A 23728-nucleotide genomic window follows, 5' to 3' on the forward strand; every position below is an offset into this window, starting at 1 on the left:
GCTACAATGTCCACTACGCTGTTAACTACGGATCCTCCAAATCCAAGTAATAACCAAACAAAAATACTCCTTTTCTTCTTGCATTACATAAAGACATCCTTTTCCTACATTTCAATCAGCTCTATTTTAATGCCTCTCCAGAAAAAAAAAAAAATGGATGTCCAAATCTGGGGCGGTGACAAATTGATTTAATAAAGACACTGCTATTTTTTTTCTTTAGAAGCCTAATCTTATATCTGGCTTTCGAAATTATGACTATGTAGTATATTGATTAAAAATACTTTTAATAACTAAAATTAAAAATCTCTGTGACCGCAAGATAAAATCAATATAAAGAACTGGAGATTGTAAGAATAAAGCTCAAGTTAGTAACTGGCCACAAACCAAATGATCATAAAACACCCCAGTCATTTAAATCTTACACATTCTTATAAAAGCATGCTTTCCCCTCACTTTATAATTATGTCACTTCAAAAAGCAGAAGTCCTACCACCCAATGCACTCCAAAGCATCTGATAAATCTTCCTATTTCTCTGATTTATCACAGAGATACAGCGGAAGTACTTCTTTCAGCAATATTTTCTTAACTTATCAAATGCTCAATTCCTACACTGTTCTTTTGGTCTTTAGTGTATACATTAAATGCTTCGGTCTAACCAAACTAATATCCATTGTTTTTCACAGTAGTACTTATACACTTGATAAGTATCCAGACAAAACATAAAATTGCTCCTTCCAAGAAAGGCAAATGTTCAATTTTGAACAACAGAATTAGCTGTAAGCTTCTTAAGAATACACACCTAGACACCAATAGAATGTATTCTCCAGTTACAACCTAAAACCCCTGCTAAAATGATTCCAAAACCTCTCACAATTACCTCTGAAGTTTGGCTTTTATATAAAAGCAAGCAACGCATGAAAATCAATTCATTTTAAGTCTTCCTAAACCAGGCATATTCAGGCTTACAAATAATTATGGGGAATAATTGCTACTTAGTATATACTTAATCAAACCCACTTATTGTGGTTTGGCTTTAAAAATAGACAAATTGATTTAATAAAAACCAATTCAAACATGGCATTTAGGAAACATGATTTGTTTACCTCTGTTGGTTTGTAGCAGTCTACGAGAGCTTCCTAGAATGAAATACACAGAAGGTAAGTTTTATTATTTTAAAAATCAGTATCATTTTAAAGGTGAAATTAAAAATTATTTCTTCTTTATAGTATTATTCTAAATATGGTGAATCAACATTTCATATTGACTATCTAGAATTATACTTTATTTCAATACCCACTGGCCACCTAGAGATAGAAAGAGTTGTGCGGGGCTGGTGTGGTTCGGTGGTTGAGCTTTGACCCAGGAACCAAGAGGTCACGGGTTTGATTCTTGGTCAGAGCATGAGCCGGGATTTTGGGCTCGAACCCCAGTAGGGGGCATGCAGAAGGCAGCCAATCGATAACGTTTTTCTCTTATTGATGGTTCTATATCTCCCTTCCTCTGTCTAAAAATCAATATAAACATACTTTTAAAAAGATATAAAGAGTTGTGTCCTTCATATGCAGGAATGCCTTACACCTTCCAGAACACATGCACGCACGGGCATACACACACGTTTCCTTTGGGCTGCCAACTTGGTTAATAATAAATGGGATATACTTAAATTGAGACAGCCTATGAAAGACAGTGACAATCACACTGGATAATCGCACTGGAGCGTCAGGGGCCTGCCTGTGAGTCAACCACAAACCAGCTTGTCACGGCTCTGCAGGTTTCAGTGCCCCCACCTGGGCACCAAAGTTCAAGTTCTCAATGTTAAGAAAACTTGATGCTATTCCATGCTGTATAAAACTGATGCCTGCTTCACTTTTTTTTTAACTTTCATCTCCCGCTTAAATTTACCAACAAGAAATAATCATTAAACGGAGACTGTTCACCACTCAAGAGATGTTAGTAATGATTAACACATTATTATATTAAAATGTGCCCTTTAATTGCCTTTAGCAATCATTTGCCACTGGTAATAACCAACTGCCATTAACAGTAATTTTCTGTGTATGTTAAAAACATTGGCAGGTCAAAGGTTGACTGGTTTTAGAAACTCCCAAATACAGATATTTAAATGATAGATTTGACCTCCTCTGGGAAAGGAAATAAATATTGTATTACTGTGGACCAAGGAAACATGAGACATCTCAGCATGTGCCAGGATGCTATCAGGTGAGCATAGTCTAATAAAAGAAACTTTATTAAACGGAATTGTGTTGTACATAATCTTACGTAGAAATGAATGTCATGAATGATATAATTCACAACTGCAAGACCGGAGTCCTGGGTTTAGACACCCAGTTCTAGCTCAGCCCTTTTCATACAGTTGTGGGGCATCTCTTCCTTCTCTGGCAAATGGATCTCAGGAGGCAGAGCCAGCTCTCCCTCCTAAGAAGAAGAGGCTGGCGAAACTCACATCCATAAGGTGCTTCAAGAACTGACTGTTGTTGCCGAAGCTGGTTTTGCTCAGTGGATAGAGCGTCAGCCTGTGGACTGAAGGGTCCCAGGTTCTATTCCGGTCAGGGGCATGTACCTTGGTTGCAGGCACATCCCCAGTGGGAGGTGTGCAGGAGGCAGCTGATCCATGTTTCTCTCTCATCGATGTTTCTGACTCTCTATCTCTCTCCCTTCCTCTCTGTAAAAAAAATCAATAAAATATATTATAAAAAAAAAAAGAAAGAAAAACTGACTGTTGTCAAGAACTGCTTTACCATCAAAGATGAGCTTTATGAGGGTGAATACTTAGCATCCCACCGCTTTCCCCTCTGCAAGCTCAGGAGCCCAAGCAGCTACGACCGGAAGGTTCTAGATTTTGAAAGCTGCTTACCCGTAATTTTAAAGCTCTCTCTTCTTCACTGTCTGCATCAAGAAGATCATCAATATCAATTTCTACATCTGGCATTTCTTCTTCCTGGAGGACAAATGGGAGGGCATTCTATTTAGCGAGAAACTACATTGTGCTAAACCAACTTAGTTGAGTTAAATACATGACTAGATCACCAGTTGACAATAAAGGGGGAAGAAGAGACTAGGAGGAAGAGGAGGGAAAGGAGGGGAAGGAAGGGGAAATGGGAGAGAGGAAAAGGGGGGAAGGAAAAATAGAGAGAAGGAGGGAGAAAAAAGAGAAGGGAGGGAGGAGGGGGATGGAGGAGGGGGAACAAAGCAAGTTTAAGAGTCACAAAGCAGTAAAAGGTAAATTTTCAAAAATAACTTCCTGCTTTTGGGCAGAAAACTGCAATGGTAAGTACACAATAAAGATTGGTAAATTACAGAAAGAGTGGTGAGAGTCGTCGTTTCCTACCCAAGGACCACCCTTCTCTCAGTGACTACCGGATCTTTGATTCTTTCCGGGGGGTTGGATAACTTCTTTTATGATTCTGGGGCTCAGGCAAACCTGATTTTATCACAGGTTTCTGAGGTGGGGCACTTGGATGAGCCTCACCTGAGCCCAGCCCCAGTTACTGACTCAAGAGATGACTCAGACCCAACTGAGACCAGTGAGGGACTCTGGGAATAGAAGCTCTTCCAACAGACGCATCCCTCCGCTCTCCCTCCCATCTGATGGTGGCTGGGGAAGCTCTGCACCTGAACATTGCCTGCCGTCCTCATGGGACCGGAAAGGAGTGGGGCCGACTCCACAAGGGGCGGGGTCAGAGAAACAGGGTAAGGGGGCTCTGGAGAATGTCACTCAGTCACCAAGTCAAACCTCTTCTAAAACGGGCACCTTCACAAGTAAATCCCTGTTATCATTTCAGCCAGAATGACCGGAGTTTAATATTCCCAAAACTAAAGACATCCAATCCGGAAAGGAGGGCTAGGAAGTCCGGCTGGAATGTGTGAAAGGCCTCACTGATTTGGAACCCGTACTTCCAACCCAAAGTAGGTCTTTGCTGCTTCTCATTTCTTCTGTTACCTGATCTTCCCCCATACCCCTGAGAATGCTGAAGTCAAATCACATCTAAGAAACGCTGTCATTTTGCATTGCACCTTCCCATTAGGAGTCACCTGCACTCCAACCCCCCAGCCACAGGGATGGGCGAGAAGCGACTGAGAAACCTGTCGGGGGACACCTGTGCATCCGCCCGGCTTAGCCGCTCTGTGTCAGCTGCATCATCTGGTCCTCAGAGCAAGGCTGACTTCCTGAGTCTTTCCTTTCTGGTAAATTACAGTTACTAAGAACATTTTCTTCCCTGTTCCAACACAAAAGCAGACCCAAGTGTTTTGAGGACACTGAGGACTCTGATGCACTGCTGTGAAACCATAGGGGCAGCTGCCCTGAACTGGAATGCACCGGGCCCACTTGCTTCCAGTCCAGGGGTGGGCAAACTTTTTGACTCGAGGGCCACAATGGGTTCTTAAACTGGACCGGAGGGCCGGAACAAAAGCATGGATGGAGTGTTTGTGTGAACTAATATAAATTCAAAGTAAAGGAGTGAAGGGGAGAGCAAGAGAACCGGATAGAACAGCCGGATCCGGCCCACGGGCCGTAGTTTGCCCACGGCTGTTCCAGTCCTTCTGTCTCTCTGAGTGTTCGGGGCCACTTTCAGCCCTCCTGGGGCAGAGCAGAGAGGTGGGTACAGATGTGGCCTCTTTTTTGGGCAGAGGATGCCGGGAGGACCCCAAGGCTCCACTCCGTTGTCAGGACACCGGAAAGACCACACTGGACATGTGTGCTGCCCCCCCCCACCCCGCTCCCGGGGTGCTGGTCTCCTTGCCGCCTACCCAGCCCTAACCTTCCCCTCCATCGCCTGCCTGTGCCTGCCCCACTGCCTCTTTTTGTGTCTATGTGAAACCCTGCTGAAAGGAAGACTCGTTTAGGGAGAATTTAAGATGACAGTTGTAGAGCTGTCAAGGGTGCTGGACTTCTCAGAGTGAAAGGACTGGTGAGACCTGAGACACCATCCAAGAAATCCCCTTGATGACAACCCCACTGGCAGCCCCTGAACTCGGAGTGATGCTGGGCAGGCACAGTGAGCACAGATCAGCCTCGGGGCCTGCCCGGCCATGGCCTATCTCCGTCATGGTCTAGTTCCCTCCTCTCCCCAAATCAGTCATTTGGGTGCAGCATTTATATTAGGTTTGAGCAGCAGGTTATATTTATGTGACAGTTCATGAAATCAAGCAGAGGAAGACAGTGTAGGACCTGCTCCAGGAGTCACAGGTACAGGGACCTCTGTGTCTGCTCTTCTTAAAGGAAATCAGAAGTAAATAATAGCTTGCCCAGAACAGCGCCGAAGGATATTCCTGCAGTTGTTTTCAGCTTTGATGACCCGCCCAATTTGGTCAAAAGGGCTTTTACTTGTGTTGCAAGATCGAGGCCCGCCCACGTCGGAGGCCCCAGCAATTAGGTGCCCTCCACCCAGCTCTCCCTCAGGCCCCACATGACCCATTTTCCCCAGTCCTCGAGATCCAGGCCGCCCAACATGGCAGCCACAGGTGGTGTTTAGTTTTTTTCTCTATTGATTAAGGTATTACATATGTGTCCTTATCTTCCCATTGCACCCCCCCCCCACTCATGTCCTCACCCCCCTGTTGTCTGTGTCCATTGGTTAGGCTTATACGCATGCATACAAGTCCCTTGGTTGATCTCTCCCCCTTACCCCCACCCTCCCCAACCTTCCCTCTGAGGTTTGATGGTCTGATCGATGCTTCTCTGTGGTGTTTAAATTTAAATTCACTGAAATGAAATCGACAGAGGATTCAGTTCCTCAGTCACATGAGCCACATTTCAGTGCTCAATTACCGCCTGTGGTGAGTGGCTACTGCCTGGACGGTCCCCATAGAGGCTCTCATTCCTCTGGACAGCACTGCCCTGGAGCCCACACACTAGAGGTGGGAAGCAAAGCTCCCTCCCTTCTCAGAGACCCTCAACAGGAGTGAAGAAAATGCATCGCCAGGCCACCGCCATTACCCAAGGCAGGTGGCTGGGAAACCCTGGGCGTGGCTATCCGGTGGGAAAGCTGACACAAACTAGTCCCTGAGGCATTACAATAATCATGAGGCATCGGCACCAGCGACCAACCTATGTTGCTGCCCACCCTCATCCATCAGAGGGCAGGGGGAGCCTGAGCCCAGGTGCAGTCCCACCATCCATGATGCCAAACCAAGGCCTGGATGAGAAGGACATGGGGACACGGGCCACAGAGGCACGTGTGGGAGAGGCCTGGGAAGCAAAGGCCGATCTAGTATCGGGTACAGAACCCTGTGTCTATTGGCATTTAATATTTTTAATGAGGTGTGTGGAAACAGTCTATATTCTATTGAAGTTTTCTGTGTCTCTACCTTCTGTATAAAGCAGTATCACTGAGTGTAACCACAGCGACAAATCAGGTAACCTATAAACAGGTGACATGCCATCCTCACAGCCACTCTGGTGTACCAGAGTTCATTTGGGTTTGGGCATTTCCCCACATTAAAAACAGATCAAACAATCTCTTCAGAGTCGCTGTGGTAAGCCATTAGTCACAGGCCCTCCTGTAGGGACCCACGGAACAAGGCGCCATTAGCCACAGGCCCTCCTGTAGGGACCCACAGAACAAGGCGCCATTAGCCACAGGCCCTCCTGTAGGGACCCACGGAACAAGGCACCTGATTATTTGGTGCATCTTTCCTGCCGGGAATCCACTGTGTATGAGGCACCACGTGTCAGGGCTTGAACACAAGTTGTGGTGAGAACGAAGATTTCAAACACTGATAAACAGGGAGGGCAAACCAGCTGAAATCTGGAGATGACTTGGATAGTGGACGAGGGAGAAGGACAAAGCAGAGCAGATCCAGGTTTTGAGCTGAGAGGTTTTGGAGAAAGACGCCCTAATAAGACCACGCTGGGGCCTTGAGGACATTTCACAAACCAACAAGCAGTTTCCAGGTAAGCCATTTCCAGTGCCCGCCCCATGATCCATGAGCAAAGTGCCTCTCAGCAGCCTCCTCCCCTCCTCCCTTTGCCCAGGCCCTGCAGCTGGGCCAGCTGCCCTCCTGGCACACCCAGGGGCACGCTGCCGTGCTGAGTGACAGAGGCACAGCCCTGCAGGCAGAACCCTCGGCCTGCCACCAGGCCTGCAACAGCCAGGAGCTCCCCACTGGCTCAGGCGCCAGGCTGCAGCAATGCAACTGAGGCAGGTCCCCGAAACAGTCAGCCTGGGTCACCGCACACGCCACACACCACACACACACTCACATGCACATACACTCACATACACACATGCACATGCCACACGCACACATTCACATGCACACATTCACATGCACATGCCACACACACACATTCACATGCACACACCACACACAAACACATACTCACATACACTCATATACACACATTCACATGCACACACCACACACACACATACACTCACATACACACATTCACATGCACATACCACATACATACATTCACATGCACACACCACACATACACTCAACGCACACCACACGCACACACACTTCTAACTAGCCAGAAATTTTACACCATGAAGCCTGTCAAGTGGGGTGTCAGCTTTTAAAAAATACACACGCTCACCTCTCTCCACAGTGAAGGGGGCAGGACTGCTCAAGCTAAAACAGCTTGAAAATGGATTATGGTTTTCAAGCTCCATGACAACCAGCTTAACAGCTCGCCGAAGGTGACAGTGGCTCACAGCACAGTCTCCACCTCGAAATGGGGGTGTGAAGTGCCCTGGGATGGCAGCGCTGCGAACACGGCAGCTGAGGGAGACACATGGGCAGCGGGGCCGGGGGTGGAGACAACCTGTGATGACAGCCAGCACCCCTGAGCACCCCTTGCTCTAGACCTGCAGGAGAAACCCACACGGGAAGACGCCGGAGAGCAGAGGCAACCTGCAGCCTGCAGCCTGGGGGTTGTGTGAGTGCCCTGTGAAAATATTTATATACCATGGTTTCACTTTAATGACAATCCAAACCATGTCTATAAGCAAGCCTATTTATTCTAAGAATCGTCTGGATGGCCGCCCGCTAGCCAAGTCGGCTCTGTGTGTACACATTGGCATCGAGCAGAATTACGTTGTCATGGGCGACTGAGAAAAGGGCCAAAGGGTAGATTTAATACTTAAATGACTTATTTACACCAAGCGAAGCCAGAGATGTCGCTCCGAGCATGCTGAGCGGCAGCCGTCTGAACCTCATTCCCAACCCACACTCGTGTCACCAGCCTCACAGGGACCTCGGGCTGTACAGCTGAGTGCCGTTGGCTGGCTATTTATGTTTGATTTGCAATTTTGATTTGATTTTATCATTGGAAGAACCATAAGCAGAAGGAGTTTATACTTGGTATTGAGCGGTACATGTTTCAATATTATATTATTAAACGTTTAAATCAGCCCTGGGATCTGCAAGACATTTCTTCACTGAACAAGGAGCCCAGCTTTGCCACATCACTGAAGGGGCATCAGAACATCGGATGAAGGGAGACGGGGATGCTCTCAGAAGGAAAACAGGTCACGGAAGGACAGGGGAGCAGTGCCCTCAGGCCTCCCAGCAGCTCCGCTGCCCGCAGGAAGCCGAGGAAGCAATGCCACCCATTGAGCGGGGCAGCAGCTGGGCGCAATGGTGGGTGTGAGCACTGGCGCTGTGGACTCCGCAGAGAGGGGAACTTGGTGAGGAGGTGCTCAGTCCGAGGAGTTAGGGGAGCACTGGATGCTGACTGCAGGAGGGAGAAGCTGGGGGGACAGCGGCGGGGTGACGTGGAGCCAAGCCGAGGAGGTGCTCTCCCAAGTCTGAACCCCATTTCCCTTCCCCACCCCCCATGCAGGGCGCTCCTCCTCCACCCCCAATCTCTGTCCCTCTTAAAACCAACATACAGTGACTTGTTGAACAAATGAGTATTTCTGGAGAGATCATCGTACTCTCCAGACACGGTTTCTAGAAAAGGACTCAGAGTCGGGCAGAAATGGTGTTACGTGTCCCACCCTTGGTCTCAGGGGGTCATGAGGCCACTCTTTCGTGAGATAAAAGGACCTGGGGGGGGGGGTGGGGAGGGTCTGGGTCAACAGGGCACAGAAGGAACCCAGGGAACAAATCCTCCATCTTCCCTCCCAGGCCCCGCTGACCTGCCTCTCAGCACAAATGAGACCCTGGGGGTGAGTGGCCAAGTGCACGGAGTTGAGAGAGAGAGACCGGCCCAGGTTTCAATTCCATCTCAGCCCCTCACTACCAGTGTGAGCTGGGGAAAGCGAGCTCACCCTCCCAACCCTTGCCCCACACATGTAAAACGGGGGCGACTATCTAACCCAGGGGTCCTCAAACTTTTTAAACAGGGGGCCAGTTCACTGTCCCTCAGACCGTGGGAGGGCCGGACTATAGTTTAAAAAAAAAAAAAACTATGAACAAATTCCTATGCGCACTGCGGGCCCGGGACGAGTCGGCTGCTAAGCAGGACAGGCAGCGGCACCCGGCGGGCCGGATACATGTCCTCGCGGGCCGCATGTGGCCCGCGGGCCGTAGTTTGAGGACGCCTGATCTAACTCCAAGAGCTCAATGCAAAGCCCGCGTGGAGCTGGCCGGGCGGGGAGCGCACACGCAGCAAGGGGAGCAAAGACCGCAGACGGTGCTAAGCATCTGGGCACCGAGGACCATCGGTTCCTCTTTTTACAAAGAAGTCCAATGCAAGTGTCTCTTCCCAGGAACCTTTCACTTCCGGTGCCTGGATATTGCAAGTAAAGACCTAACACCTTCCCAATGTGCTCCAACCCATAAGGATGAAAAGAAAACGCGAGCAAAAGCCCCCAGATGCAGAGCTTCCTGGAAATAGTGACGCGGCTGCGTGTCTGCGGCTTTGTTAATAATTACCGTAAAGACGTCCACTGAGTGAGTGCTTGCTCTGTGCAGGCCATGTGACTGCCAGCCTGGGAGCCTTGCCCACTGACCCCGCCTCTCCCTCCGGCTGCTGGTGGTGAGAGACCCACAGTGTCACTTCCTAGACAAACAGCAGGAACTAGAGAGTCAGGGCTCCTCCCCGAGGGACATGGCAGTGCCTCCTACACTGGGCTCCCCTCCTAGCTTTCTCCTCTCCCTCAAAAACACTCCATCCGGAACCTCTCCAAGGCCTGAGGAAGGCACGCGTGGCTGATAATCCTTGTAACCCTCTGCGGGCCTTCGAGGATTGAGATTTGAGTCATTGCCCAAGGTTCCGTGTCTGGAAACCACAAGGGTGAAGCAAGTAGCAGAAGTTCAAGCTTTCGTCGGGGGTGGGGTGAAAGGCTAGGTTTGTGTGAAGCGCAGGGAGGGCAGGAAAGAGCATTCTCGCCTTCCTTCCTCGGCCCCAGAAACCCTCATCTGTCTTCCACAAACGTCCCCTGACGGTGACAGTTTCACCTTTAAAGTAACAGCTTGGTAGCTCAGATCCAGACAAGCAGCGTATAACCCAACTCCAATAACTCCCAAAGCTCCGGGTGAGCTATTCGGACTCAGTCAAGAAGTTAAGCTTCCAGTGGAAAGCAGCGCGCTGGTATCGCACCGACATCTGTGACTTCTGCTCCTGGAACAGACATCGTCTTAGACGACAAGTGACAACAGGTGGAAGGGAAGGGGGATGCCAGGCCTTATCTTTAATTTCAACGAATGGATCAACTGAACTACACATATATTTTTCAAAGGAAAAAAAAAAAAACTGATGGCCAATAACAAGGGGGGAAATTCCTTACACCAGTGATTTTCTACCTTTTTCATCTCATGGCACACATAAACTTCTAAAATGCTGTGGCACAACAAAAAATATTTCTGTTTTTTGCCAATCTGACCAAAAAATAGGTATAATTTGGATTCATTCACACTGGATGGCTATTGTTGTGTTGGCTGTTGTCTTTTTTTTCTTTTTTTATTTGACAATCTAAGGGAAAAGAGGTCAGCGCCCTGCCTAAATAGTTCGGTATTTGCATGTTTTAAAAACACTTGCGGCACACACAAATCACTGCCTTACACTGTTCTATATTTTTATTCCCAGAAAGAGGTGCTGAATGGTCAAATCTTTCCCCAAAGTTTTATTGGTTTTTCTCCTGAGCAGAAAACACTTTGGATGGAAAATGACACACTCACAACAACCTTGGAATTAAAACAAAGAGAGGCCTTGGAACAGAAATTAGATTCCAGAACCTGATGCCTTGCTCCTCCCCCTTTGCTGAGGAATGGCATAAAGGGAGAGGAAACCGTGCCTCACCCCAGTGGACACTCCATAATTACCTGTGGAGTGACCCACAGAATGGTTTGTTTTGAATTCCAATGGCTCTCTGCACTGGCAAGCGAACTCGTTGTTAGAAAGGCAGGCAGGGCTGAAGATTTATGATTGCCCAGGTGCCACACACACCCCCATGACCATAAATCCTTGGCAGGGGTGGGCAAACTTTTTGACTCGAGGGCCACAATGGGTTCTTAAACTGGACCGGAGGGCCGGAACAAAAGCATGGATGGAGTGTTTGTGTGAACTAATATAAATTCAAAGTAAACATCATTACATAAAAGGGTACGGTCTTTTGGCTCCACGGGCCAGATAGAACAGCCGAACGGGCCGGATCCGGCCCGTGGGCCGTAGTTTGCCCACGGCTGCTCTAGCTGTTCCAAGGGGCCCCAAGGGCAGAAAAAACGGTATATTGTGAGCACTCCCTTCAGAAGGCCCTGAGGGTGCTCTTGCTTAGAAAGAGGGAGTCTCCTAGGCCCACAGCTTCAGTCCCTATGACACAGGCCAGGGGAATCCCATAGCCCCACTCACTGAGGCGGGTCCTGCAGCCCCGATGATGAGCAGGCTGAAGGGTGTCAGGCCTTCCACCCTCCGTATCCAGTGTGCATCTGGAGGTGGGGTGAAGGTCATGCAGGCTGACCACTGCCCAAGACGTGACACTGTGTCCGCACCGGGAGTTCCTGTCCTCTGACCTCCCACAGCTCTGTGGTCATTCGCACATTAAATCTCATCATAGTCACCAACACATTAAAGCCCATCGAGATGTGTATGTGTTGCCTCCACCAGCACACTAAAAACCCCCTGAGGACAGGGACGGTGTTTCATTTCTTTTTGTAACCCCCATACATAGCATGATAGCCAACCCACATACTTACACGTGCATTTTTTTCTATTGAGTGAGTAAATAAATGGAAGCTCTCTCCCAGATACAACGTTTAAGCCTAAAACTATCACACAACCTATTTCCTAGCGTATTTGATTTAAGAGGAAGAGGAACCCACATAATTGCACGGGTGCTTTATTTCCCCTCGAAATTGACTGAGGACTGGAGATGCGATGGTCACGCAGGTTATATAAGGAAGGCTATAAACAGCAACTGCCCTAGGTGTGTAAGCAAAGGAAGTCCAAAGGGACAGTGGAGCTATATTCTTTTTCTAACTCTAGCCTTCATTGATCGGTTCATCCCAGACAGAGAGCCTCTTGGGTCAATTGTTATATTTATGAATTGGCTCCATCTCACCTTTAAATTCCATGTCAATACTAGTAGTCAGCATGCGTAAGTACTTGAGCAGACTTCCCACTTATTCATTGAGCTGCTAAAAAAAAAAAAAAAAAACAGCAACCATCTATTGCCAAGCAATTTAAATAAATGCACAGGGTCTTAAATTATGGAACAAATTGTAAAAGCAACTTGTACGCTTTCCAGCCGCCCGCGCCAGGCATTTCATCAGGTTCACAAACGACAGGACTATTTGTGCTGAAGGTGACATGAGACCAGAGGAGCCCGTCTCTGTCTGTGCAAAAGGGAGAGTCATTTCAGAGTGAGGAGAAGCCAGCGTAATTTAATAAAACGTAAAGTATCTTATACGGAAAGATATTTCATCATTTTTAAGTAACATTCAAAAAACCATCCTAGGATAATAAACTGCTGCTTGGTAGACGATTGAAGAAGTCTTCCTTTAATTATTGATAAAAGGATGATTGGTACTTGACATACAAATGGTGGTGGAACATTATTTGGTTCTCTTCGCTACGTTACACACACCGTTTAAAGTCCTGCATCATTTCGTGCACATTCTTTAACCAGAAAATAAACAGGGGTGTGCACTACAAAGATAAATCTTGGCTCGAGCTGTGTCCAAACCCCCAGAAGGGTTATGAAGTGGCTGAGTAACCATTTGGAGATGTATATGTGTTGTCTCCAAAATAGAAGAGGGCTTTGGAGAAAGAAAGGCGATAAGAAAGCCATGCCCACATCAGGCATTCAGTAAACATCTGCTGAGGAATTGGAGGAGAGCCAGGGTGAGGAGGTTTGGGGCAGCAGGGCAGGAGCCACATCACAGAAATGGCAGTTGAAGGGAATGGGGCCTGAGCTGTTATCACGAATGGCTGCCTCGGAAGGACAGATCCAAGTGACCCAGAGAGGCTGATGGGAGAGCTCCCTCCCTCCTCCAGATCACAGACAACTTCTTTACATATGTAAAGTATGTATTACTGGGCGTGTTCTCTGGAGATGCTGACTAAGGAGGCCTGGAGTGGTTTCTAAAAGCTCCCAGATGACTCTGATAAGCAACAAGTTCTCAAAACACAGTACTTGGTAACCTCTAAGCTTCCTTCTCTGCATGAATCAAAGTCTGGCCCAGGTCTGCTAGTGGCAGCCTATATAAATGATTTTTACTTTGTAGTTAAATAAGAGATCAAGAAAAGAGACTGCAGAAAAAGGGAACTGAGCCCTCAGTCTATTATAGGGTCTATCTCCATCCCACTAAAAGGCCAACCGAATGTACTGTACCCATGTCATCCTATAGCATGCTCAAGCACGATGTGAATAATGCGGGCCACATCTTAGAGACAGTTAAGTAACTATGTCCAAATCAAGTCCACAAAATGGGTGAGAAAAGTCTAAATGGATCAGCCTACTCCTGCAGCCAATCAAATCTCCTGCCTTGAATTTCTACATTGTGAGGACCCTAGGTAAGCATTCAGCACCCCTCCAGGGAGACGCTGCACTTCACAAACAGAAAACTTAGAAGCCAATGAAAATTGCTAAACCAAGTGACTCATTCCCCACACTGAGTGCTCCCGCCTCACTCGGGCACAGGAGCATCCCCACCTGGAATGCTCTCCCGCCCCACCCACACCTCACATTCCAGCTGCAGACCACTCCCATGCCTGAGACCATTCCTTCCAGAACAGCTGGCAGTGTCAGGTCTCTCTCTGTCTTTTAGTCTCTTATCACCAGGACACTTCATGATAATAAAAAGGAGGGTCCGTGTGCACGCTTGTGTCATACTGTGGGGGACAATCGAAGAATATTATACATGTCGATTTATTTTTGTGCCCCTCCCAACCCTAAGCACTCTTCTTTGTGCATAGTTACAATAAATAAACACTTTGTGGATAAATTCATCCCACAGATAGTTTTTGAGTGCCTACTATATGCTCGGCATTATTCTAGGTACTGGGGATCGAGTAGGAAACAAAACAGACAAAATTCTGGCCCTCCTGGAACTTAGATAAGCAAAACAGTGTTAGATGGAGATAAGAGCTGTAAAAACAATTAAAGCAGGAAAGGGAAATAGAAAGTGTTGAGGGTGTTGTGATTCCAAACAAACAAACAAACAACAACAAAAAAAGATGATCCTGAAAGGTTCACTGTAGGTAAAGCTCTGAAGGAGGTGAGGGGTGAGCCACGCAGATATCTAGGGGAAGAATGTTCCAGGCAGAGGGAACAGCAAGTTGCAAAGCCCTGAGGAGGAAACACTTGTGGCATGTTTAAGAAATGAGGAAGCCAGTGGGGAGTAGGGGGAGCAGAGTAAAGGGGAAAGAAGTGCAAGATCAGAGAGGCAATGAGGTGGGGGACCTTGTAGATCAGTGTAAAGACACATGCTACATCCTATATAATAAAAGCCTAATATGCAAATTGTCCCCTCGACCAGGAGTTATTCATGTACCAGGCTTCTAGTATATATATAATTTGATTTATATGACTAGTATCACTCTAGCTTCTGTGTTGAGAATAAAGTGGTAGGGGATGAAGGAGGAAGAAGGGAGAGCAGGTGGAACTTACTAAAATAATCCAGGCAAGAGAAGTTGGTGTTACAGACCAAGGAAGAGGAGGTCAGACTCTGGGTATATTTTGAAAGTTGAACCAATGGGATTTACTGACCAACTGAATATAGGATACAAGGATAGGATGACACCAATGTTTCTGAGTTGAATAACTGTTGGGATGAGGTTGCCATTACTAAGAAGAACAAGGCAGGCAGAAAGAGTGGTTGGGAGAAGGACAGGGCTGAGAGCTTGTATTTGAATGTTAAAGCTGAGCTGCCTACTAGGTATCCAAGTGGAGATGTCAAGGAGATAGTTGAATACATAAGAATGAAGTCTGGTGGAGAGGTATAGACTAGAGATAAATAAATAGGGGATTCATCAGTATACAGAAGACAACTTAAACATGAGACTAAAAAAAGAACCCCAAGAGATGGAATGTAAGAAGCTCAGAGAAGAGGTCTGAGGGCTTATCCCAATGTGTAAAAATTAGAAAAATGTGTTAGAATCAGCAAAGAGAATGGGAAGAGTTTGCTGCCTAGGAAGCCAGATGAAGATAAAGTGTCTTAAGGGAGGAGGGGCTGATCAATTGTGTCAAACGCACAAGCGAGATAAGGAATGAGAACGGGCCATTGGATTGAGCAACACAGAGTCATGGTTACTTAACAAGACAGCTTTGGTGCAGTGTTGGTGGGGAAACCCTGAGTCATTTCACAAGACAAAGGACAGCTGGGACTGGGTTTGGTGTTCAAGAATATAGAATAGGTTTTTCAAGTTTTGTTTCGAAGAAAAGGAAAGGGTTTACTAGCTAGAGGAGGAAGAAGAAGGTTAAGAAAGAATTTTAGATTTTAAAAGTGAAGAAATAATAAGCATGTTTATACTCTGATGGAAACTACCAGCAGAGAAGGAAATAATTATGACACAGGACAGTGAGGTGAAATTATCAGAGCACTATTGCTGGGTGGGCAAGAAGTTACAGTCCCTAGTTTGGGATGTGGACAGTTCATCCACTGTAAGAAGACACACAGTGTGTGTGGACACGTGCCAGTGAGGACATGTGGGGACTTGTGGAAGTTCCCTCCGATTGTCTTTATTTTCTCAGTGAAACAGGAAACAAGGCTGATGGCTGAGATGAGGTGTTGGAGAATGGAGGAAGAGGAATGGTATGCATATGTCACCTAGGAAAATGGGAGAACTGGTGGTCTCTAGACAAACATAGTGTAAGTATGAGGGCCAGCTTGTAGTTACCCATCATGAATTCATAGTGAACCCCCGCAGAGAATGAATGAGTGGATTCACAAATATTTCAGAAGAGATCAACAAACCACAAACTGGACAAAGAAAGTTTGGCTAGCTCTTTTTTCCCTCCAGAACAAGTAACACCAACACGGGGGACAGTGTGTAATTGGACACTTAAAGCAGGTTCCTTCTTAGTGGACCTCAAGCATCACCTTACACATTGTTGACACTCCATTAAATATTTGCTCTTAAAGGAATATTTCTGAAACCCGACATCAGCTTGACCTAATAGTATTTCAGAACAGATTTTAAGCCAAGCAGACTTGGGTTCTGGTACCTGCTCTAGCAATTACTATTTGCGTGACATAACCTCTCTGTACCTCAATTTCCTCATCCAAAAAAATTGGAATAAATAAAAATAGAACTCACCTCACTGGGCCTCAAGGATTAGATAGTATGTCTTTGCCTAACACGGTGCCTGCCTTATAGTAAGTGTTTCACCAATGAGAGCTACTGTAAGTCTGAAGAAATCAACAGTGGACCTGGGCCAGGGAAAAGATTAGTCTTGATTCAAATTTTTATCAGATCTGGGTGATGCCTTTGTTTACAGAGCTCAAAATGTCAGTTTTATTATGCATCTTTTAAGGATTGTGGGTCTCTGTCCAGAAGACTGATTAGCAATTCACCTGATCTACACCCTCTAAGAATCAGTAAATCAGTCCCAGAGTGGGGACTTTGGTTAATATAAAGAGGCAAAGTTCTGAACCATAAATCAGCTATGAATCAGTGACTTGGAGCCCACGTGTTTGTTTGCTTTAAAGTATCTGTGTAACCCCATAGCAAAGAGACACCTGATTGGTGGTGTTGTTCTTATATCAATCAGGGGCAAAGCAGATGTACAGTCCTTAGTTCATCCTAGCTTGATGCCTGTGTCAATGGCCAGAACTGTTTCATGCCTGAGGCACATAAAAATAAAATAAAATATCTATGTAAAACATAAACTATCACAAAGTACATTCCTAGGCCTGGTCAAGAAGTGCAAATTTGAGTAAGACAGTCCTCTTTTATAAAAACAATAATAGCTAATATTTATCAGTATGATTGAACCAGGCACTGTGTGAATAACTTTTAAAATCAAGAGTTTAATTACTTCTCATCTCAACCCTAGTAGCAGGTGCTATCATTACAAGTGAGAAAATGAAGACTTTGGGAACTTATGTGATTTGACCTAAAGTGAGATGAGGAATCAAGGCCAGACTAAGAGCTTGGAGGGCCTTGCTGAACAGTGACGGCCTTGGCCTTGGACTTCCTATAGCTTCCTAGAGGTGTTCTGTTTTAGGGGGTAGAGATAGGGCTGGTGGATTCATAAGAACTAAGAGGAGGGGCTGGATTCAGTGTAGAACTGGCTCAGGTTAAGATTCCAAACTGTGGTTGTTGGTGTTAAAGTGTCCACAGCTTTCAAACTCTATCCAGAGGCACACTTGATAATAAAACATTCCATATTGGTCTGGAGAAAGGTTTTAAGGGTTCCAAATGGCAGCAGCCCTAGAATTCAAGGTCAGGAAATGTTTCCACTGAAAGAAAACCTAAAACAATCAATATCAACATGAGGAGCTTAGCCATCACCAGAAATCCCTCCAACGTAAAAGATGCTTTGATGATATATTATAAATGAGACTCAGGTATTTCCCCAGTCCTCCACAACAAGGCTGGAATGTTGGCTGAATTCAATCAGAGACACCCAGAGGGCTTGCTTATCCAATCGAGAGACCAGAGTCTTCTTCAAATCCAATAACTGTGACCATGAAAAATGGGATGAGGGTGTCAATTAAGTCACCAAAGAACATTGCAATCTGCTCTATTGCATTAAGGCCTCTGAGCTGACACTGTGTCAACAGAAAGAAATATATTAAGACGTGGGAGATGGGGAGTAGACTCAAACATTTTAAATGCAACACTCTTCATCTTACACTTTGTAGGAAAAAGATCACACAGACCCTCGAGGGTTATATCCACAAAACTAACGCCAAGAAGGGAAATTAATGAGTGAACAAAGTGTAAATTAAAATACCTCTCAAGAAGGCGGTGCCCTTTGTTCTGTTCACCAAGCAAGCTTCTGATTTCCTGTCTCATTTCCCAAGGGCACCCACCCACCAGGACAATGTGTTCTGAGCAAATGACTACTGTCACCTTCCTGCCAGATGTCACATTCATTCACTGGCAAATTCTGTTGATCCTACCTCCAAAGAGCACCCACATCTGCCCACCCTTCCCCATTCCCGCCTTCAACACCTTGGTCTGGGCCACACAGCCTCATCTGGCTTCCTAACTGTCACCTGACCTTCTACACTGCCCACTTGGCCATTCTCCACAGAGTAGCCACACTGTCTTTTCAAAACTCTAACCTACCTTCAACCACTTAGGAACAAAATTAATAGTTTTTGAATGTGTTGTGTAAAGATTTGTCTGGCCATCTAATTAAGCTATTACCAAAAGAAGAAAGATTCAAATAAGTAGATTATCTCACCACAAAACCAGCAAAACCAGAAATAGTTGAATGTGTTCTGAATTAGAAGCCCTTAATGCTTTAAGTAATACATACAAAGTTAAATTTTGACAACAAGTTGTAGTCATCACCTAATGAAATAAAAAAGTCCCAGTGATAAATCTCTCTCTCTCCACAGTGACTGAATTTATGTTAGAGTATAATATTCTACTTTGATTTTTTTCACATTGTTGAATTTTCTGTGTGAATGAAAAATATTGGAAAGGATCAGACTTAAATGTGGTCATTCAGTGTAAAATATAATTTTAGGTTTAAAACATATGCCTCTGGAAATATTGTATAGAGAAATTAGTTGTGGAGATATAAATTAAACCCCAAAAAGCAAGTAGACAATAATGAATAAATCAAATATAACTTAAACCAAAAAAAATCAAGGAATTTGTTTTGAGGGAGGTATCTTTGAGCTCACCAAGTAGACACCATGAGCAAAGCTCATTCTCCCAAGATGAAAAAAATTTGTGGACAAGAAATTATCATTGAAATGAAATGATGGCAGACAAGTCCAAGGAATACTGTGGAGCTCTGATCCCTTTATGAATCTTGTGATAGATGAATGTGTGGTGATGGCAGCTAGTGGGCAACAGAACGATATTGCAATGGAGGTAATACGAGGTAATAGTACCATCATGTTGGAAGCCTTGGGACCAGCACACACAATGGCTCTGATCTCCAGAGCACCTGCTTTACTATGACATGAAAATCAGGTTGTGTACATTTCCCTAGTGAACTTTGTTGTTAAACAAACTTTTGTAATAGTCATAAAAATAATTCAAATCTGATCACCTCTCTCCCTTGCTTCAATGGCTTCTAGCTAAACATAAAATTCTGACTCCCAGACTTGGCCCCCAAGGGTCTCATGCTCTGACCGTATCCCTCCTTTTCCCTTCGGCTAGCTGACTTCTCAGCTTCCAGTCCTCACCTAAGAGAGGCCCTCCCCTACCTGCTCTCAGGTGGCCTAACCTTCCCTTGCTCTAACACAACACTTCCCTTTCCTTCTCCTTCTTCCAAGCAGCCATCGTTTTGTCTATTAACCACTTTACCACATAACCAGGGACCCCAGCTCCTAGCTCAGTGCTGAGCACAGAGGGGTTACTCCCCAGAGGCTGGCTTAGCTTCCTGCATGGATTACCAAAGCTGGTTTACTGGACATGCAGCCAATTCATACGATGACAAGTCACATATGCCTCTGAACCAAAGGCCATGGAGAGGCTCAGCAAAAGCCCAATAAAATAAGTGAGTTCGGCCTGGCTGGGGTGGCTCAGTGGTTGAGCATTGACCTATGAACCAGGAGGTCATGGTTCAATTCCAAGTCAGGGCACATGCCCAGGTTGCAGGCTCGATCCCCAGTGTGGGGCGTGCAGGAGGCAGCTAATCAACGATTCTCTCTCATCATTGATGTTTCTATCTCTCTCTCCCTCTCCCTTCCTCTCTGAAATCAATAAAAATATATTTTAAATAAATAAGTGAGTTCACTGAGGTGCCTTTCATGTAAAACACTCCCTCTCGAGGTCTGCCTCTAGATCATGTAGCACATTTGCTCTTTAGACAGTGGACTTCTTTCCTTCAAAGTGGAGAGGAACATTGTTCCTGGGGCTTTGAAAGACCATCACAAGAGAAAACCCCATTTGCTAAACTTCCAGGGAATGATGTCCTTTGTCCCTGACTAAATAAACTGATTATTTCAAATGAGGGTAGAGACGTGGCAATGAGCAATCCTTTTGGGGACTGATGGTAACACTCATCAGCACAATATTCTGGTGGTCCTTCCTGGAACATGGGTAGGTCTGAGCTCCCTCAGAAGACAGACATAAACGTGTGACTTGCTTTGGAATAACCTGGAAGGTAGAAGTGATTATACCCTTCCTGCTGGAAGCTTTCAGAGACAATGGGTGCCTCCCATGGCCAGTGACCTGCTTTCATAATCATGTAATCATGTGTCCTGATGAAGCGTCATTGGCCTGGGTCCCTGGGTGACAATGAGGAACAGAACACCCATGTCAGCCAACACTGTGTACATAGCACGGGTGAGAAATACAACCTGGTTGTTTTAAGCCACTGAAATTTTGGGACTTTCTTCACTGTAGTCTACTGGTAACCTAGTCTGTCTTGATTGATACACTGAGCTGATTATTGTCACTGACTATTTATTGGAATGATAAATGATCACTAGGTTCCTATTATGGACAAAGAGGCTGAATTTAGTCAAATGACAAGGTTTAGTCTTGATGTCTTTAATATCATTTACACCTATGCTGGTTAGTTATATAGTCTGTGTCAAACTCAGCATTTCCAGAAAAACGAATTCTTATCCTACCCCTGCCTCGAACTTCTCACTTCATCAAGCAATTGCTATGGAAGGAGACAAAGGGGATAACCATACCGAAAACTGTTTACTGCACAACACAGTTGTGTTTCAGGTCCCAAGTTAGAGAAGCAATGAAAAAAAAAATCTGTCACAACCCAAATAAAAAAGACATCATCACATTAATGAAAGATCTTAAAGATACACACAGTGTGCTGTTTTTCAGAAAGGTGACTCACAGTCTCCACCCAAACCTCGGTGGCCTGGCTCTCCAGCATGCTGCAATTAGGGCAAAGGTCAAAGCATCTCACTAGATTAGAAACAAGAAAACTCGGCTCATATGTGACATTTCTCCTAATTAAGGTGTAAGCAGAACAAAATAAAATAAAATGAACAAAAAACATTGTGTGAAAAAAAAACATTTTTTAATTTGAGAAGTAGGGTACTTGGGAAAACAGGAAATAGCCCAACAGTGAAGAGCTGGGGTAACAGCCAAGGACAATGCTATCAACAGTTGAAATTCAAGATGAGATTTTTTTAAAATGTTCCACCATACTGTTAGATCTTCTCCTCTGAGGACACCCTGAATCCTCAAGTGGAAAGGAAGAGAAAGGCCCACTGTCCTCCCTGAAACACACCCGAATACTCCCTCCCACAGATGAATCTGGTGCAGGCCAGGCCAGGCAACCCTTTCAAGAATCTTTCCTAAGATGCCAGCCTCCCTGGAAGCGGTCAGCCACTTACTCATCAGCAGACACAGTAGAGGGGATGAAAGCTGTACTTCTGAAGACAGTGCTATTTGATTTCACTTTTTCAAAACATAATCACTCATTACTACATTTAAATCCGACCGTTGGTTCCTAAGGGAGAAGCTAGAGTTTCTCTGCCTTCCTCCCACCCATCTCAGGCGAACCCCACAGCGACCATTCGGTGATCAAGACATAGGCAGTGAGTCATCCAGCAAAACCACACTGCTGGTTGCAAATACACTGAGCTTCCTCCAGACTCAAACCTGCGATTTTCATTCACTCAACCCAACCCCCAGCTGCCCTGTTTGGCCACAGCCCTGTCCTCAAAATCATGCTGGGTTCACTCTTATCTCCGTGTTACACGTTCTCAAGCTGCTGACACAGACCGCAACCTGTGTGTCACCTATTGAAGTGACTACAGGGAGGTCTTCAAGACACAGGCTTAAAACAGCTCTTCCAAGAAGGGCCTGTACGGCTGTGGCCACACTTACATAAGAGAAAACACGTGCTTTATCTACACGGGTAGCGCTCCTTATGCGATGCTGGATGAAATCTAAAACTCACACGTCCGACAGTCCGAAGTGTTTATATTTCATTACAGTACTTTCCCCAAAGCCCACGATGCATAGCTTTCACAACAACCCTTTTATGTAGGTGGAACCAATATCCCCATTTTACAGATGAGGAAGCTGAGGCTCAGAGAGGGAGGTTCAGTTATTTGCCTCGGAGGGGAAGCCAAGACTTGTACCAGCCTCACTCTGTCTCAAACATAGTAACAGCTAACATTGACTGAGTGCTTACTCTCTACCAGACTGTGTGCTAAATGCTATGTATTACGCGGATCACCTCAGTTACATCTCACATCCCTTCTGTTACCCCAATTGTTTGGGTAAAATCTGGCGGAAACCAAAGAACAAAAAGGCTGAGTAATTTCCCCCGTCAGTCAGTGTAGGGTCAGACTGACTCAGACTCTTGTCTTTCTCACTCATTCTATGCATGACGTTATTTACTCACACCACAACTATACTAAATAATAATAATAAGGTTGTCTCATCTCACCAATATGAAAGCCTCATCATGGATGTTATCAACTATTTTTAATAGTCCATGAACCAATGTCAAAGACTTAACATGACATGTGTATTGGGGGATTCCAAGTCTAATAAAGGGCAAATCGGTAGTTAGTTTCCATATAAAAGACAGGCCTGTGTGTCCAGACCCCCAAATCTAGACGCTGCCTGGGACTCTCCTCACCTGGGCAGTTCCCTCCCTTCACTCTTTCCTCACTGGGACCCCCGGCACGCCTCCCCGTCCTGGCTCTAGTCTCTGGACAGGCAGACCCACAGGCCTGCCTTCCACCAGGAGGAAGTGATTTGGAGGGGATGTGAGGAAGCCGAACAGAGCTTTGAGTAGGCCTTCTCTCCACACAGGAAGAGAGCGTCTAGAAAGTGGCAAGTGCAGCTGGCTGGCCTCCCTGGAGAGCGGGCTTTGCCTGCGCATGCCGGTTTTGGGCCAGGCATCCAGGAGGCACCAGGTCTCATTTTCTCTCCTTCTCTGTGGCTGAAGAAGTCAGTCACCTGTGAGACTGGAAACCTGCCTATCAGAGAGCACACTGAGCTGCCTCCATATCTCCTTAAGCTGGGTCAGGGTATGTGAGACAAAGAGAAGCTAGCTCTTTCTTCATCTTAGATGATCACTTCCACTCATAGGAACACGATCGCCAAGAGCGAAAAAAGATCCTCTGTCGTATTTCCGATACTCGCTTTTGTAAAACAATGGTAATTTTGAAAGCCAGGCATGTTTTATCTTTAATGATTCAAAAGAAAGAAAGAGGAAGCAGCAGTCAAGATAACACATCTGTTAC

General features: G+C 45.8%; 1 protein-coding gene and 1 pseudogene across 2 annotated transcripts in view; one reads left to right on the forward strand and one right to left on the reverse strand.

Moving 5' to 3' along the window:
• The window catches only part of PPP1R14C (protein phosphatase 1 regulatory inhibitor subunit 14C), a 69647-nt gene that overhangs the window by 19284 nt on the left and 26635 nt on the right, over positions 1–23728 (reverse strand). Inside the window, exons 2-3 of the mRNA XM_080665052.1 lie at positions 2877–2960; positions 1105–1137 (exon numbers count right to left, since the gene is read on the reverse strand). Coding sequence (XP_080521178.1) covers positions 1105–1137; positions 2877–2960 — 117 coding nt within the window. The remainder of the gene's footprint in view (positions 1–1104; positions 1138–2876; positions 2961–23728) is intronic.
• LOC308245896 (small nuclear ribonucleoprotein G-like) lies at positions 19235–19505 on the forward strand (annotated as a pseudogene). The gene has a single exon. The product of its transcript is annotated as a small nuclear ribonucleoprotein G-like (transcript).

This window comes from Plecotus auritus, assembly GCF_963455305.1.
Source record: "Plecotus auritus genome assembly, chromosome: 4".
Classification (NCBI taxonomy): domain Eukaryota; kingdom Metazoa; phylum Chordata; class Mammalia; order Chiroptera; family Vespertilionidae; genus Plecotus; species Plecotus auritus.